General features: G+C 42.5%; 1 protein-coding gene across 7 annotated transcripts in view; it reads right to left on the bottom strand.

Annotated features, from left to right (window-relative positions):
• The window catches only part of ATG4C (autophagy related 4C cysteine peptidase), an 83,319-nt gene that overhangs the window by 50,009 nt on the left and 15,463 nt on the right, over window positions 1-17,847 (bottom strand). For all 7 annotated transcript variants that reach the window (XM_027852786.1, XM_027852785.1, XM_027852787.1 and 4 more), the window contains 3 exons: window positions 7,444-7,579; window positions 3,759-3,842; window positions 616-855 (listed from right to left, as the gene is read on the bottom strand). In XM_027852786.1, coding sequence (XP_027708587.1) covers window positions 616-855; window positions 3,759-3,842; window positions 7,444-7,519 — 400 coding nt within the window. In that variant the 5' untranslated portion in view covers window positions 7,520-7,579. The remainder of the gene's footprint in view (window positions 1-615; window positions 856-3,758; window positions 3,843-7,443; window positions 7,580-17,847) is intronic.

Here is a 17,847-nt window from a genome sequence, read left to right as displayed (position 1 = left end):
AGAAGAGAAGAGAAGAGAAGAGAAGAGAAGAGAAGAGAAGAGAAGAGGAGAGAAGAGGAGAAAAGAGGAGAGAAGAGGAGAAAAGAAGAGAGAAGAGGAGAAAAGAAGAGAGAAGAGATAAGTGGGGAGGGGACAGAGAGTAGACAGAGAAGGGAGAAAGACAGAGAAGAGAGAGACAGAGAAGAGAGAGCAGAGAGAGACAGAAAGACAGAGACAGAGAGAGAAGACAGAGGCAGAAAGAGAGGGTGGGGGACTGTGGGGGAGAAATGTTGCATATGCCATTAGAAGTGGTCAATGTTTCAACTGTTTCTGCTAAAAATTTTTCTTTATTACTAGGAAAAATATTGGGGGTAGGGGAAAGTTAACCAGAAATCCAGTGAAATTTTTAAAAAGGCTTAGATAAAAAAAATTTTTAAGAGGAAGGCAGTAGGGACAAGGAATACCACAAACTGAACTTACCTGACCCCAGGAGTTACTTGCCACAGGCTTGATAGTAAATTCAATTTGCTGCAGCAGGGAGTCCAGGAAATAATTCTCAGGGAATGTTAATGCCCTGGCTAGAAAGTCTAAGGAGTTCACACAAGAACAGGAACAATTACAGGGAGATCACTTTACCTCGGCCAAGGAAATGAAGGACGAGCCCTTGGGCCAAGAGCATCTGGCCAGTTCTCAAAGTGCAGCCCCACCCGCAGTCTGTGGTCAAGGCAGAGCCCTCAATCTGGGGAAATTCTTCTCTGTAAGTCAGCCATATTCTAGAAATGAAATCTCTACGAAATTCTTCTACATTCCCAGAAATGACCACGTGGTCATTTTCTACTGGCCATCTCGATCTGACGGGTGCCGTTTCATTTTCTTCTGTAAGACAAAAGCAAGAAGATCACGCTCCACATGGGCCCCGGCCTCATGATGAGGAGCACGGGGCCTGATAGCAGGCAGCAGAGCAACACCACCACCGGTCCAGTGCCATTCTTCCCCATCGCCAGCACTGAGTAACTGTGGAACGTCAGGTGAATCACGTAGCCTGTACAGAACCAGCATCTGTAGGCATCATATCATCTGTCCTCCTGACTGCCGTAAGGGTCCACAAAGTGCTCTGTAAACTGTAAGGCTTTATATAAACATAAAACACTACGATGAATTTCGTGATCAGGAGTAATCATTACTCTTGGTTTACTTCATTCTATATATCACCAACTCTAAGATGACAGGAAGTCACCTCAATCATTGGTTCATGATACAGAAACTGGCGCGCCCTGATAAGCCTTTTGTAAATGAAATACAGTAAGTTTTCAATGGATCGCACTGTGCTTATGTCATGAATGCTCATACTAAAATTTTTAAAATCCATCATGGTAGGCTACAGTGTGATATGAGTAATGTCAAGTCATGCCCCATTCTTTGGTGTCTAAAGATGATCTGTTGCATGGGCCTTAGCCCTGAAGAGTCTCCTGAGCTAAGGGGTGTCCCAGTTGTTTGTGAAAATGTCCTGCTCCTTCTCCAAACAGTTCTACTAGCAGAGGACAAGAGATGAATTGCTCTGAGCCTCCATGACTCCCTCCTCCTCCAGCACTCTTGATCCAGTCACACTGGCCTCCTTCCTGTTCTTGCACCCACCACCAGGCTCTCCTCCCCCAACACCTGAAATGCAGCATCTTGTGGTCCCCTGGCCATCCTCTCCCCCACTTCGAGGCCACCAGGTGCACACCCTTCCCCAGAAGCATGATCTGGACAAATCTGCCACTGCTCCAGGATGGACTGTGCCCATGTGCTCCCCTAGGACCCAGCTCATTCTCCCCACTGCTTTCTACACCAAAGGGCCCTTCTTGGCCATGCTCTCTTCCTGGACAAATGGTCTCTCATCTCTGTGGGTTTTGTGGCTCAGTCTCCTTCACCCTCTATACTCCCCATTCAGCCTCCACAAGAATGCCGTCCTGGGGGGCAAGGACTGCCTCTGCTTTTGTATTTGGAACCACAGGGCTTGGCATGTGCTTGTTAGGCACATAGTAGGCACTTCATCAATGCCTCCGCTTTTGTATTTGGAGCCTCAGAGCTTGGCATGTGCTTGCTAGGCCCATAGTAGGCGCTTCATCAATGCCTCTACTTTTGTATTTAGAGCCTCAGAGCTTGGCATGTGCTTGCTAGGCCCATAGTAGGCGTTTCATCAATGCCTCCGCTTTTGTATTTGGAGCCTCAGAGCTTGACATGTGCTTGCTAGGCCCATAGTAGGCGCTTCATCAATGCCTCTACTTTTGTATTTAGAGCCTCAGAGCTTGGCATGTGCTTGCTAGGCCCATAGTAGGCACTTCATCAATGCCTCTGCTTTTGTATTTGGAGCCACAGGGCTTGGCACATGCTTGCTAAGCCCACAGTAGGCACTTCATCAATGCCTTTGCTTTTGTTCCTCCACTCACTTCCCCTTCTAGGAATCCTCCACTGCATTTCCAGCTCAGTTCAACAGCTGCCTCCCACAGGGTGGTTTTTCTGGGGTCCAGCCCCCAGTTATTGGGCCCTCCTTCCCATCCCAGCCCTTGGATAAGTGTGTGCTGACTTATCTGTCTATGCACTGTCTCCTCTAGTTGCACATAGCTTCCTTGGTTTTCACCTGTGTATCCCCAGCACACAGTAGGTACTTCATGAATCTGCTAATTTAAATTGTTGAATTCAACAACAGAATACCTCCTTGATGGAATTCACAGCAACATAAAAGAGGCTGGCGAAGCCACTGCAAAAACTAGCCAGATTAAAAATGCATATTGCTCAGATAATGACATGCAGTTGGACGAAGGCCCATCTAATTAGTCCATCAATATGTGTATCTTGGATAAGCACTCCAGATGGAGAATAAACTAAGTCCAGAATTGAGCAGGAAAAGGACGTGCGGCTTGACTTCACTTGGGAAATTCTGAAGTACTTCCAGTGACTCCAAAGGCCCCGCTACCACAAAACCCTCTCTCATTAACATCAGCACTGTCCAGGGAACACTCAGTGGCTGTGGATCCCAAAAGGCTGTGGAATGACGGACAGCAGTCAACAGGGCCAAATGCTGCAGAGAGGTCAATGTCAGAAGAGACCCTATGAGTTGGCAATCGAAAGCTAATTGGCCATTGTGGAGTTTCAGTTGAATGATGAGATTGGAAGCCAGATTGCAAAGGTTCAAGAAGTCAATCAACGCCCATTTGCCATGAGCTTTCTCTACAACTCCCAGGCCCTTGACAACATCCCCCCCACCCTGACAACATCCTCCCCACACACCCTTCTCCTTTACTCCAAGCCATCATACTAGTGGGCTCCCTAAAATACTCTAACTTTAACGTGGCTTCTTTTTGTGTACCGTCTTCCCCATTAGACTGGAAGCTCCTTGAGGGCAGGCACTGTCTTTCTTTTTCTTATTTGTATCTCCAGCACTTAGTACAGCACCTGGCGCACAGTAGGTGCTTAAAAAATGTTTATGGACCACTGACTACTGGTCTCCAGAAACAGATGAGGTACTCTGAAGGACACAAAGGAACAAGGCTTGGTTCCTACCTCGGGGTCTGTCATCCGGGTGGAGAGAAAAGAGAATATGTTTGAAATGGAAGCAAACAGAAGAAGGTGGCATGTTAGTAAGAGCAAGTTGGTGTTGATGATGAGCGTAAATACTGAAGAAGATGGGCCAAAACCAGATTATGGAACAATAAAAATAATTTAAGATAAGTAAATATTCACTATGAATTTCTGGAAAAAAATTTCAAAGCTGTTTACAGATTTTGGACTCTCACCTTCAGACTTGAAATGATAACATTTTCCCAGCAATAATACTGGTGAATTTCTGCTGAAATACGTCTTTGTTTTCAACACCCAGCCTAAAGAAAGGAAAAAAGGAGAATGCTTCATCATGAAATCATGGTGATGAAAAATTACAAAAGCATTTTTCTCTGCCCAACTCCACAATATTAACTGACAATTATCACTGTATGTGTGAGAAGGAGAGAAAATATTTGAACACAAATCAAAACAAAGGTCTTTTGTGCTCATTCATCTTCAATAAAATCAAATGTTGTAAAGAAAGCCACATTGTATCTACAAAGAGAAAATGGCAGACAAATAATTGTGCCTTCTGTAGAAAGGGCTGGAGAATTCAGGAGAACTCTCGACTAAGCCGCATTCCAGTGAAGTATTTTGGGGCACAAAGGGATTGAACAAGCTGTCCAAGACAAAGAGCCAACAGCAGTCCCCCGTGTGGGCGCTCTTCTCTCTCCCTGCAGCCCAGTCTGCCCAGCTCCCACCCAAGGATGCCCCAAGAGACCATCCCCCCAGCGACTGTGAGCATCCCTGCCCCCAGCCCTGTATCGCCTCAACACGGCCTGCCAGCTCCCTCACCAGCTCTCCCTACCCTCTCCACTGGCACCTCTGGAATTCCTGCCTCACAAAAAACAACCCTCCCGTCCCTCTGGGCCATGCCCCTCTTCCTCTTGCCTCCCTTCTCTTCCCTCGAGGATCCAGCCACATTGGCCTGAGGAGACCAGCCTCCTTCTCCCCACAGGCCTGTACTGCCTGCACACACTGTCCCCCAGGCCTTGAAGGCCCCCACTTTTCCCTTCTCCTTTGGCCTCAAAATTCCTGGCCTCCTCTGAAACATCCTGTTGGAGGGAGGCCTTCCCCGCCACCTTGGTCTCTTCCCTGGCCCCACTGTGGGTGCCCCCTCCAAGGCTCCTTTTCCTCTATCTATAGGTTAGAACATAAGCCCCCTGAGGGCAGGGGCTGCTTCTGCCTTCCTTTGCGCAGAGGAAGCACATCATAAACACTCGTGGTCCTCTTCCCATCAGCTCACTCTCACTGCATCCCTGGCCTCCTTTCCAGCCCTGGCTGTGCCTTCGCTCCCACGGCCCCAACATCCTGGATGTTACTTCCTGCTCCTCACTATCATTTCCAGACTCGCCCCTTGCCATCACCCCTCACAAACCTCTCTCCTCTAACACTCACTCTACAAGAACATTTCGCACCCACCCCTCACAGAGCACAGTGACTACTGCCTCCTGGAGCCCCTGACTGTGCAGCTCCCTCCCCTCCTCATCCCTGCCCTTCACCAATCAAGCCCTCTGCGCTCCTCAATCTTCTCAATCCCACAAACAATCCCTCCTCTCCATCTCAGCCACGGTGACACCCGAAAGCTTGCCATTACCCACAAGTACGCCATGCCGTGATGAAAGCCTCTGATGTTCCTCCATCGGGCCCTAACCTCTCCCTGTGCCTGACCCCTCCTCAGCCTCTTCCTCACCCTCGCTGCGACCCTGAAACCCTCCACCTCCTACCACCTCCTGAAGCCTCTCTCCCTTCTGATTTCACTTCCTTCCCTTTATAATCTCAACCCTATAATTACCCAAGTCGGCTCAGCTCCACACTCTCTTCTATTTCCTAATCCCGAGGCCTCTGTCCCGTCACGGCTGAGCCCTTGCCAACACCAGCCCTGTGCGACTGCCACTCTCGACCTCCTCTGGCCCAGCCCAGATGCTGCTAAACTGAACTGGAGGAAGTCACGTTAGCGTGCTGACTAGGCACAATGCAAAATCGTTATTTCACCTCACTGTGTCAAGTCTCCCTTCAATCCCCTCCACCACGCCCCACAGAAGTGGTCCAAACATTCTCTCTCCTCCTCAGCCTCCCCTCCATCTCCTTTCCACTGAGGACCTCGCCTCTCACTTTACTGAGAACACTGAGACCATCCATGAGTTCCTTCTTTTCTCAAACAATCAACAAGCATTTATTAAACGCTTACTCTGTGCCAAGCACTCAAAGCTCTTTGAAGTCATCCCCCGTGCTTTTCTTCTTCCCATCAGTCTCTGTTAATGAGGCAGCCCTTCTCACTGCCAAGGCCAACTGCCTGTGCCCTTGAGGCCACCCTCCCATCTCCTCCAACAGACGGGCATCTCTTTACCCCTCCCTCCCGGGCCCTCACCTTCTCCCTACTGCCAATAAATGTGACTGAGCCTCCTCAATTCTAAAACAACTTTCTGTAGTCCTTGCCGCCCTTCAAACTATCATTTCCTCCTTCTTCCCTTTGTCGGCCAAACTCCACGGAAAAAATGGCCTCCCCTCACTGCCTCCACTTCTTTCCTCCCATTCTTTAGCACTTCACAATCTGGGTCTCAGAGTTACCAATGATGTCTTAAATGACAGCCCTCATGGTCTTTCCTCAGTCTTCAGCCTGCGTCTGACCCTACTGACCACCCTCTCCTCCTAAAGACTCTCTCCTCTCTGGGCTTTCATGACATGCTCTGCCCTGGCTCTCCTCAAGCCTGTCTGACTTCGGTCCCTCTCCATCTCCTTAGCTGGCTCATCATCTACCTCCTCGGTCCTGACTGTGCATCCCCCAAGGCTCTGGCCAGGACCCTCATCTCTTCCGGCTCCATCCCGACTTGTAATCTCAACAGAAATGGCTCACAGAGCTACACATCTAGCACCAGTCTCTCCCGCGTGTTTCAAAGGCATCTCAAACTCCACACATCCCAAACCGAAGGCCTCCACTCCCTCCATTTCACTCATCCTCCAAATTCCCTACATCTGTCAAAGACATCATTCTTTGACATCCCCAGGCTGGCATCCATCGACTGCCAAGGCTTGCTGTTTCTACCTTCACAACCTCCCTTCTATTTACTCACACTAGCACCCCTTAGCTCCTCCACCATCACTTCTCCTTGGCCTAATCCGATGGCCTCCTCATTGGTCTCCCTGCCTCAAGTCTCTCCCCACTCCACTCCATCATCCCACATAGCTGCCCAGGAGATTCTCCCATAAGGATCCCCCAAGGCATTGCCTCCTCCTAGCTAAATATCTGTAGCTCTGGTCCTGACACAGCATGAACCAGAGGCTCTTCAGCATCCCATGGGCCCTACTCTGAAACTTCAACAGGCCAGACAAATGTTAACTCTTCACTATCACCTCACAGCCTTTTCGTAAAGAATTCACTCGCTGGGAAAGTCCCCGCACTCTCACAAGATCAACATTCCCCACCAGTAAATACTGTTCACAGAGGATCAGAGGAATATCACCACGATGCTCCATCCCTGGGAACTTACAGAACAGTGAATCTCAGAAGAAAATGCCGCACGCAAATCATTTTTAACTTGAAGTGGAACCTCAGTCACACAATAAGAGCTAACATTTCCACGGCACTTTACGCTTTCCAAAACACATTCTTTACATACATTATCTCATCGGTTCTCACAATAGTCCTGTGAGGTTGGTGCTATTACAATCACCATTTTACAGATGTGGAAACTGAGGATGGAAGAGTTTATGTGTCACATGGCTCATAAATGTCTGAGGAAAGACTCGAACTCAATTTCTTCCTGAGGGAGAGTCCAGCTCTTTATCCACTCGCTGATTTGTTTAGAGAAATTACAAATGGCATTAAAGATTTTCTTTTGGTTTAAATAATTTCACAGTCATGATAATGGCACTTACTGTATTTCATGTTGTTCCATGCTGACATAAATTTAGTTTTTAGCTTGTCAACTTCATCTGTCCCTGCAGCCTCCATGTTCAGCTAGAGAGAAAGCCATCCCGTGGTTGCATTCTCAGGTGGAGCTTGCTTATCTTCCTTTACACACACAAACACAAGAGATCAAAAATGCTCATAAACAAAAACCTAACACACACACGCATACACATATCTATGCATACAAACACACACATACAAGCACAGGAGATGATGCCAACTGTCCTCATGATACTTCAATGGTAAACACAACTAGGAAAGGGGCCATCAAAAGCTTCAATTCATAGAAACAGAAAGTGATCATATGTTCTATGAATATTTAAGTAATGAAAACATTTAATTCCAAATACACAACAATAAAATTATCACATAAAGGCAAACAAAAAAACTCTTCCAATCGCTCTCGACTGCACAACAAACCTGGCGAGAGGTATACATCCCCTACTTGAGGGTTCATGAGCTACCCAGGCTTTGATTTTATTTGTATTTAGAGAAGGCTACTGGAATTCCCATAAAAAATTAGATATTTTCAGAATGGAATCATTTACTTATGTGAAATAGATCGCTGTTTTCATATGAATTTGAAACTTTTTTTTTAACGGAGGCATTTCCTCCCATTTCCAAACTCTCCATCGTGGAAACAGATGTGTAACACGGAGCAGATCTAACTGTGCAACACACCACGGTCTGTGGCTCAGAGACAGAACCTCTCAGAGCTTTCAGAGATAAGTCAGAGGCAAAACTAAGAGTGAGGGATATATTTTGAAGGGAAAATAAATTATACCTGAAAATGCTTGCAGTTTTTTGTAATAATACATAGTTTACTTTCCATGGAAAGAATATTTCACAGAACATTAACTTTTCAAGTTATAAAGATCTCTTCAAAAGTATTGATAAAATTATTTTTCTAACAATACACATTTTATTTTACAATGTGCATTTTAAAATGCTACTAATTATGTTTTTTGTTTTGTCATAAAGTTCCTTCTTCTTGGTCTTAAAATAAGCCATCCATTTTGTAATAAAGTTGTTCATTCTAGTCATTTTACAAATGTCAGCAATAGCAGTCTCTGCCTTTGCTCTCTCTCAATACATATTTTCAAAGAAAGCTATTTGACTTAGCAGTCAAGGAAAAAGGAAAAAAAAGGAAAAAACAAAACAAAATCAAAGAACTGATTCACAGAAATCATCCTATAGTCAATTTTCCACTTACATGACCAGATTAATTACATAATGATTCATATTAGGTAAATGTTAGAAGATAATGATAGATAAAAATAATAATAAATAGCATGTATAGAGAATTTCTAGTTTTGCAAAATGCTTTACATCTATTAACTCATTTCACAATAACTGTGAGGTAGTTGCAATTATTGTTTCTATTTTACAGATGGGGAAACTGAGGCAGAGAGGTTAAATGACTTGCCCAGGATCACACAGTTAAATAAATGAGACTTGAACGCAGTTCTTCCTAATGCCAAATTGGGCACTGTGCAACCTAAAGCCTAGGAGACAGAGCCAGGACCTGTAACTTCATTGGCTGAGGGCACTCTGGGGGAGAAGACCCCTCTACAGTGCAGGTCAGCAGCTCCACTATAACCTCATCCTAGAAACTTACCCGGAGTGTGGGACATGAGAAGCCTCTTTGGGCACAGCGGGCCAGGAGGTGTCAGGGGTGCACAGGTACAGAGGATAATCACTTACTGTATTCCACCACCTGGATGTCTTCTGAGAAAACAGGCTGCTACAAAATGCTACAGTTCAACAGCTTAGCCACTGAAGAGCTTGAACATTCATTCAGATGTCTAACCTAGGCACCAGAAACTTAGCCCAAACTACAAACCATCGTCTCTACAATCCCTACCACAGGTTTGGTCCAAAGATCATGTGTAAATATGTTGTTTGGAACTTGCACGGGAAAACCCACTTTTCCAGACAAACAACATTACCAGTTTTAATGTGGGTCCCAGGCTAGCCCACAAAAGCCTATTTAAATGATCGGCTAAAGCAGGAGAAAGCCTACAAAACAATACTCCTAGAATGCCAGCAAGTAAATCAGATGGGAAAATTAAAATGAGTTAAAAGTAGTTTTTTGTTCCTTTTGTGAATGCTGACACATGAGAAAAAAACAAGTTTAACTAGAGGAAGACAAAAAGGTAGATGAAGACTTTGAGGAAGATTCTTCATATGATTTCTGGGTCCTTTCAAGAACATTAGAGGATAGATATCCCTGGTTCTTTGTCACATCTAACTTCATTTTTAAAATGTTATCTTTGCTATCAAAATAGCACCGCAGGTGTTCATCACACGTTCTGATCAAAGGAAGATGGTTACTAGAATGTGTAAATGCCAGAAAACCGATGGCCTGCAGCACTTCATGCCTAAAATCTCCTGGAAGAGGAAAATCAGGGACTGAAATCTGGAGTAAGACAGGTCTGGAGACTGGCCCCCACACAGCACCAGCAGCTCGGGGCACTCAGGCTGCTGCTGTCCAGAAGGAAGCTGTGACAGCTGCGGAGGCTTCTGGGTGGGGGGGGGGGGCTGTGGGGAGGGAAAGAGGACAGAAAGGAGGCAGGGAACAAACAGCCATTTATATAGAGAGAAACAGTGTACAGAGCGCTGGGCCTGGAGTCAGGAAGACTCATCTTCCCCGGGTTCAAATCCAGCCTCAGACACTTACTGGCTGTGTGACCCTGGGCAAGTCACTTCAACCTGTTTGCCTCAGTTCCTCATTTGTAAAATGAGCTGGAGAAAAAAATGGCAAACCACTCCAGTACCTTTGCCAAGAAAACCCTAAATGAGGTCACAAAGAGTCAGAAATGATGGAAAAAATGACTGAATAATGCATATATATACAGATACATATATAACAGTATATGTGTATATATAACATATACATACATAACACACGTGTGTCTATGTAACATATATAACACATATGAATATACCGATATGCGTGTGCGTGTGTACACACACGTTAACTGTTTATGTCTTGCACACCAAACCCTTATCAGAGAAATTTGATACAAAGTTCTTGTCTTTGTTTTCTTCCCCATTCAGCCACTTCCCTTCTTACGGTAGATCGGTTCCTTTTGTCCGTGCAGAAGCTTTTCAGTTTCATGGAATCACAGTTACCTATTTCTCTTCTGTAGCTGCCTCTAACCTTTGATTAAGTACATACATCTCCTCCCCACAGTTGTAGAACATCATCTGCTTCTCTTCTTTTTTAAAGTGTGATCTTTAATAATCTTTAGTGGTCACGTGTCCATTTAGGATATATTGTGGAATATGGTGTTAAGTGCTGATCTGAATAACTGAGCTAATCTCTCAGACTGCTTTACAGTTTCCCAACAGTTTTAATCAAATCCGGAGTTCTTCCCCAAGTAATTTTTGTTTTGTGCTTCATTGAGCACTGGATGATTAAATTCCAGTGTTTCTGATTCTCCCTAGACTAGTCTGGTCCAGTGACCTACCTTTGTTTTTTAATCAACATCAAATGGTTTTGATGACTTTCACTTTATAACATAGTTTGAGGTCTGGAAGTGCTGTTCTCCTTTCATCCCTACCTCTTTTCATTATTTCCCTTGATATTTTAGATCTCTTATTCTCCCAAAGGAAACTGTTATTATTTTATCAAGTTCAGTAAAGTATCCCTTTGATAATTTGATTGCTGTAATATTAAAAGTATAAATTAACTGTGGTAGTATTGCCATTTTTATTATACTGGCACGACCAAGCCATGAACGTTGAATATTCTTCCAGTCATTTATTCTTTATTTTTAGGAGAAGTTTTTAATTGAATCTATAAAAGTATTTTGTGTGCTTTGGTGGATAAATCTCAAATATTTTATGCATTCTACAGTTATTTGGAATGAGATTTCACTTTCTATATTGCCTCTTGGATTTTATTATATTGGAATGATTGGGGGGGGGAGGGTGGAGTAAGTGACTTGCCCACAGTCCCACAGCTGGTGTCTGAGGCCAGATTTGAACACAGGTCCTCCTGACTCCAGGGCCAATGCTCCATCTACAGCAGCGCCACCTAGCTGCCCCAATGTTGATGCTTTTTGAGGGTTTGTTTTATAGCCTGCAACTCACTAAAGCTATTATCTCACTTAGTATGTTTGTTGATTCCCTAGGATTTTCTCAATTAGCCATCATACAGGCAGCAAATAAGGATAGTTTTATCTGCTCTTTATCTTTGCACCTTTAATTTCTTTCTCTCATCTTATTGCTATTGCTAGCATTTCCAGGACTATATCCATAACAGTGGAGAGTGCAGGCACCTTTGTGCTTTACTTCTACATGGAATTCACTTGTATATGGAATCTCTATGGTATTAGAAAAGGTGCTAGTGTATCCTCATTGCACAATACATGTTTTTTGGTTTTGAGTATTTTCTATGATTTTTTTTTAAACGGTCCCTCTATGCCTATATTCTGTAGGTCTTTTTTTTTTTTATCATAAATGAGTGTTGTATTTTGTTAAAGGCTTTTCCTGCATCTACTGAGATAATCTTGTAGTTTCAGATTTTTTTTTCTTTTTAATACAATTATGTTGATTGTTTTCTTAATGTTGAACTATCCTTGGATCACTGGCATAAATCCCAGTGGGCCATGATGAATGATTTCTGGGATGAATCACAGTAGTCTGATAGGATTTTGTTTAAAAAGTTTGAATCAATTTTCATTAATGATACCGGTCAATAGTTCTGTGTGTTGTCCCTCCGTGGTTGGGGTATTAGGGCTATCTTTGTCTCATTAGAGGAATCTAGTGGGGTGCTTTTTTTCCTCAATTTTTGAGAATAACTTGTGTAACACTGGTACTAATTGTTCCTCAAAAGTTTATAGAATTCTACTTCCACCAGGAAGAAGAACTTTGTTTCCCCACTCTGGTAGTCCTTTATAGCGAGTTCAACTTCCTTTGCTGAGCTTGGATTACTTAAGACCTCCACTTGGTTTTCTGTTAAAGTGTCTTATATTTTTAAGGTATTCCTCTAATTTGTGTTCTCAGCTGTGTTAGCATGTAACTGTGGTATAGTAGGTTCTCATAATTCTTATTATTTCTTATTATTATTCCTATTATTCACCTTGTTTGCCTTTTTATTGACCTGATTTTTGTCCTTTTTAAAAAATCAGGTTTATCAATCTCATTAGTCTTTTCAAAGAATCAGTTTTTCATTTTACTTCTTCCTATAATTTTTTTGGTTTCTAATTTATTCCTCCTATAATTTTTAACATCTATGATTTGGTGCTTATTTTAGGTTTATTGCTAGTTTTCTAATTTTTAACATGCATATTCAGTTCATTAATCCTCTCTTTTTCTATTTTGTTAATAGCTGTTTGTAGAGATATACTTTTTCCAGAGGGCTGTTTTAGCTACAAGCCCAAAATTCTGTATGTTGTTTCATCATTATCATTTTCTTTAACATAATTATTGTTTCTATAATTTGTTTTTTTGACTCATTCATTACTTAGGATTTAATTGTTAAGTTTCCATTTGGGTCTCTTTTGTTTACATTCCCTGAACTGATTCCTATTTTTAATTAGATTATGGCCTGTCATGGATCTGTTTACTATTTCTACCTTTTAAATGTGCTTACAATATCTCTGTGCCCTAATATACAATCAGTTTCTGTAAAAGTTCCACATGGCACTAAGCTACGGATTCTTTAACATTTCCATTTAAAAGACACCATAAGTCTTTTAGCTGTAATTTCTCCACCAATTTGTTTACTTCCATATTTTTCCCTTTGCTTCACCTTCTTTTAGACTTGAGAGAGGAATGACTCAGAGAGGAACACTGAAACTTCCTACTAGTATTACATTACTCTCTGTGTCTTTCTGTTGTTCAGTTAATTTTATGTTTATGAAGGTGCTAAAGCATTTGTAGCATAAAAGTTTAATATTAGTATTCATATTCATTTGTTGTCCATCATTCCTTTCAGCAAAATGTAGCTTCCTTGTTTATCTCTTTTAGTCGTGAATACTTATTCTTGCCTTGTCTGACAGCATAATTGCAACTCTTGTTTTGGATTCATCTGATGCATAATAAATTATTTCCGCTCCTTATTTTTACTCTGTACATCTTTAGTTTTTTGTCTTTTTTTTTTTAAATGTTTCTTGTAAGCAGTAAGGTTTTGTTTTCTTATCCAATCTTTTTTTTTTTCATTTTATTGGATTGTTAAGTCCATTTACATTTAAAGATATGAGAGTTGGGTTTATATTTTTCTCCATTTGCCTCAAATAATGGATGGTTATTTTTTCCAAATTAAGATTCTTGTGGCAGCTAGGTGGCTCAGTGGATAGAGCACCAGCCCTTAAGTCAGGAGGACCTGAGTTCAAATCTGACCTCAGACCAAACACTTGACACTTACTAGCGGTGTGACCCTGGGCAAGTCACTTAACCCCAATTGCCTAAAAAAAAAAGAAATTAAGATTCTTCCTTTTTCCTCTGAAAACACAGTACTCTGTCTCCTCAGTTATTTTAGCTCAATCTACTTTAAGGCAAGACAACTGCCATTGCTCCTATCCTTTCCTCCTCAATTCCTGCTCACCTTTCCCTGGTTCTGCTTCGCTTATTAGCTCGTATTTCTGTCTTCTTTTCGTCTAATTATTTAACTCTCCCCTCTTTTTCCCCTCCCAGGTCAGCAGTCGAGTGAAATGTCTCTTCCTCTCCTCCCCTTCAACTCCCTGCGCTCGTTCAATTTTCTGTACTTTTCTTTAAAAGGGATTCCTTTCCCTTCCGTTCCAACCCATTCTCTCCACCATCCTTTCGTTCGGTCTGTTTTAGATTTTTATTCACTGATTTATGGTCATTAGACATACTTATTCCTTCTTTAATCTCGGCATTCCCCATAGACTTGAAGCTTCCACGCACCAAACTCTTCTATGTACTTTCCTATAGATTTTGCCCCCTGGGTCCCTCTTTCTGTTGTGCTTCATGCTTAGAAATACCAATTCCTGCCGGTGATAGAGAAGATATTGTCATATGATAGGAATTTTCCCACATTCCATGATAATACACTTGATTATCAATCTTTGCCTTCCCCATCATTTTTTTCCATTTGCCGTTACATTTCCTCTCTAGGTACACGCCTACCTACTCTTCTAAATGTCAGTTGCCCCAGAAACTCTGATTCTCCTTCTCTTGGGGCAGCCTCTGCAAGCATGAGCTCCCTGAAGGTTAAGGTCCCCATTTCCCTTGATAGAAGATCTCTCTGCCATGGGAGCAGCCGTCGATGGTCTCTCCTCCCACCACTGAATCAAGGTTTCCCCTTTTCTTTCTTCCTATTTCAATCCCTCCTTTGCCTCCTCGCTCATTTCCCTGTCAGTTCTTTTCTTCCTGAGAACTAGGAGTTAATTTTCCCTGTTAAACTTTGACTTAAGTTACGCCACAATTTCCTCTCTATACTCTTCCTCCCCTCTCATCCTTTATGTACCCTCTCACAAAGGTCCATGGTGGTTCAGGCCTATTTCTACACCATCACTACTGTTTAGCTTTTACTTTCAACCCCTGTCTCCTCGTGTACTTTTATACAGAACTTTCTCAATGGTTCCTCTCTTATTTTGTTGTCCAAGGTTGCTGCATGATTGGTATCCAAAGCCTTTCATCACCTAGCCCCCTCCTATCTTTCTAAATTTCTTGTGGCTTATTCCCCAACCTGTGCTCTTCAATCCAGTGACCCTGGCCTTCAGGCTGTTCCATGAACAAGACACTCCACCTCTCAGATCTGGGCATTTTCTCTGGCTGTCCTACGTGCCTGGAACACTCTCCTTCCTCCATTCCAACTACTGACCTCTTTGGCTTCCTTTAAGACCCAACCAAAAGCCTACATTCTACAGGAAGCCTTTCCTAACCCTTCTTAATTCCAGTGCTTTCTCTCTTTTAATTATTTCCTTTTTGATCCTATACATAGCCTGTTCTGTATATATTTCTTTGCATGTTGTCTCCTTCGTTAGATTGTAAGTTCCTTGAGGGTAGGCACTGTCTTTTGTCTATTTTTTATCCCTACTGCTTAACACAGAGCCTGGCACATAGTAGGTGCTTACTAAATATTTATTAAAGTGAATTGTTTACCTCTCTTGTATTCCATTGTTTGGAGTGTCTGAAAAGCAAATGATTTATTTAGGCTTTATTTTCTTTCTAGGAACACTTCAAATGCCTCTTTTATTTAATGTTCATCTTTGTTCATTAACAGTTAGGCTCAGATTGGCCATGAGTGTCACCCTGGAATGTTTCTTGAGCTTCAGAACACATTATTCCAAATCCTCTCATGGTTCTCTTGTGTTGTGCAAGCTTTCTTTCCTTTATACTTGAGGGTTTTTCTCCAGATCATTTGCAGGATTTGTTGCCTATCAATAGAACTGTTCGATTTAACCACTTTGTGTCTCAGAGTCTGCAACATCGAGGTCTGTTTTATTCTGGAGACAATGTGTGGATCCTTTTGATTGGCACTTAGTTTTCTGTGCTCAGAAGTTCTGGGCAGTCTTCTTGCATTGTATCTCACACTGTGACATTCAGATTTTTGACCTGGGAGACCTACAGTCCTCAGGTATCTCTATGTATCCTGTCTTCGAGATCAGTACGTTTTGCTAGAATAGAGATCGTGTTTTATCCTAACGTTCTCGTTCTTTGCTTCTCTTCTTTGAGAACATCCTTCCCTTCTATGTATCCGCATTCCCAATTGATTATCCTCTCTCGTTTCTTTCTTTAGTGAGATTTGCCACTGTGGATTCGAGTTATTCTATTCTGCCAAGTACTTCTGTTATGCAGGTCATAAATCTTGGTTTTATAATTCTTATTTCTCTTTTAAACCACTCAGGACCATGCCGATGTGGTTTCATGCTCTCCTGGGAATCCCCAGGGTCCTCTGCCTCATGAGTTGTTATATGGCAATACTTATTCAGAAATGCCTGGACTCTTTTAGCTGACCTGGAGGCCCTTTCCCTTCTGTTACTAGCATTTTCCCTAATGGTTTATCTACTTATGCTCGGGGTCTTTAAATGAATTTTCTATTTCCTGAAATCTTTGTATACGCCTTGGGGGCAGGGACTATCTTTCGCCTCTTTTTTTCCCCCCATTTTGGGGGGGGGGGCAAGGACAGCGAGGGGGAGAGGGAGAGGGCAGAGCTGAGTTCTGTTGCAGACCTGCTGGACTGTGGTGGGTGGCGGATGAGGTGTTGCCACGCGTGGTGGGATCAGAGATTGACTGTCTCTGTAGTTCGTTCATCAGATGGTGACCTCGTGAGGGTTTATGGTGTCCTAGACCATGGAAGTAGCTGAAATTGTTTTGTCTCTTCTGTGTAATTCCTACTTTAAAGCTTTGAGAGATCATGAGGATCAAAGAAAATGTCTAGCCCTACATTTTGTTAGTGATGTGACTAGCCATCAACCCAAAACGAATTCTTTGAGCTATGTTATGTACATTTATTTGGCTATGCTAAGTAAGAGAACCACAATGGTCTACACTGCAAACTTGACATAAGCCTGTAACGTTTCCACCTGAAAAGCCAAGCTAGGAAAGCACCACAGCTATTCTGACAACTGATAACTCAGTACTAAACACTTCTCTTGCGATAGGATTCTAACTCCAACTCACTCTAAGAAGACGAAATGAAACTTCTCACTTTATTTCCCCAGCAGAAAAGAAGTTAATTCTTCTGAAAATCCTAAGGCTGGGAGTCAATGACTTAGAATTTGCCAGGTACCCTCTCAACACTACGGGCATATCTTTAAGTCAACAAAACAGAAAACTGCAATAGTTTTAAAAAGGGATGTGTCCCATTACTTAAGTACATCAAATTATAACTACACGTAAATCGTTACTCTAAAACTGTTATTAAGAAAATATTTTACAACAAAATCACATTCAAAAATTTCCAGCCAAGCTGTGGGAAAAGAAAAATTGCCGAGACAAAGGGGTTCCTTCCCTCTTTTTACGAACAAAAAATGATATTCTCATGGCATTTAGAGATATGCGGTGCAATGGTGCAGTCATGTGGAAAACTCAAGTTCCTCAATTAAGTTTCCCAGTAACACTCTGGTCAAACAAAATGACTTACAGTACTTGATCCACCATTTTTGTTTCATTTTAGACCAGATGTGGTAAAATCTGGAAGGAGTTACGGCTATAACCCACACACTTAATTTCCTTTATCTTTATTTGGAGATGAAGAAAGAAAAGTCCCTGAAGGAGACCACTATCTTCTATTAAAAGCAGCTGAGCTGAATACAGCAAGTACAAAAGAAACCACAATCATTTACACAGCAAAAAGGATGGTCTCATTGCAAAATCCCAAATGCAGGCTAAGTCCAGAACTCATCTACCCAATCTTCAACTTGTTTTGCTTATAAATCACAAAGTAAAGT

This window comes from Vombatus ursinus, unplaced genomic scaffold (genome assembly GCF_900497805.2).
Source record: "Vombatus ursinus unplaced genomic scaffold, bare-nosed wombat genome assembly UNPS02009824.1, whole genome shotgun sequence".
NCBI classification, from domain to species: domain Eukaryota; kingdom Metazoa; phylum Chordata; class Mammalia; order Diprotodontia; family Vombatidae; genus Vombatus; species Vombatus ursinus.
This window is presented reverse-complemented; position numbering and strand designations above follow the sequence as displayed.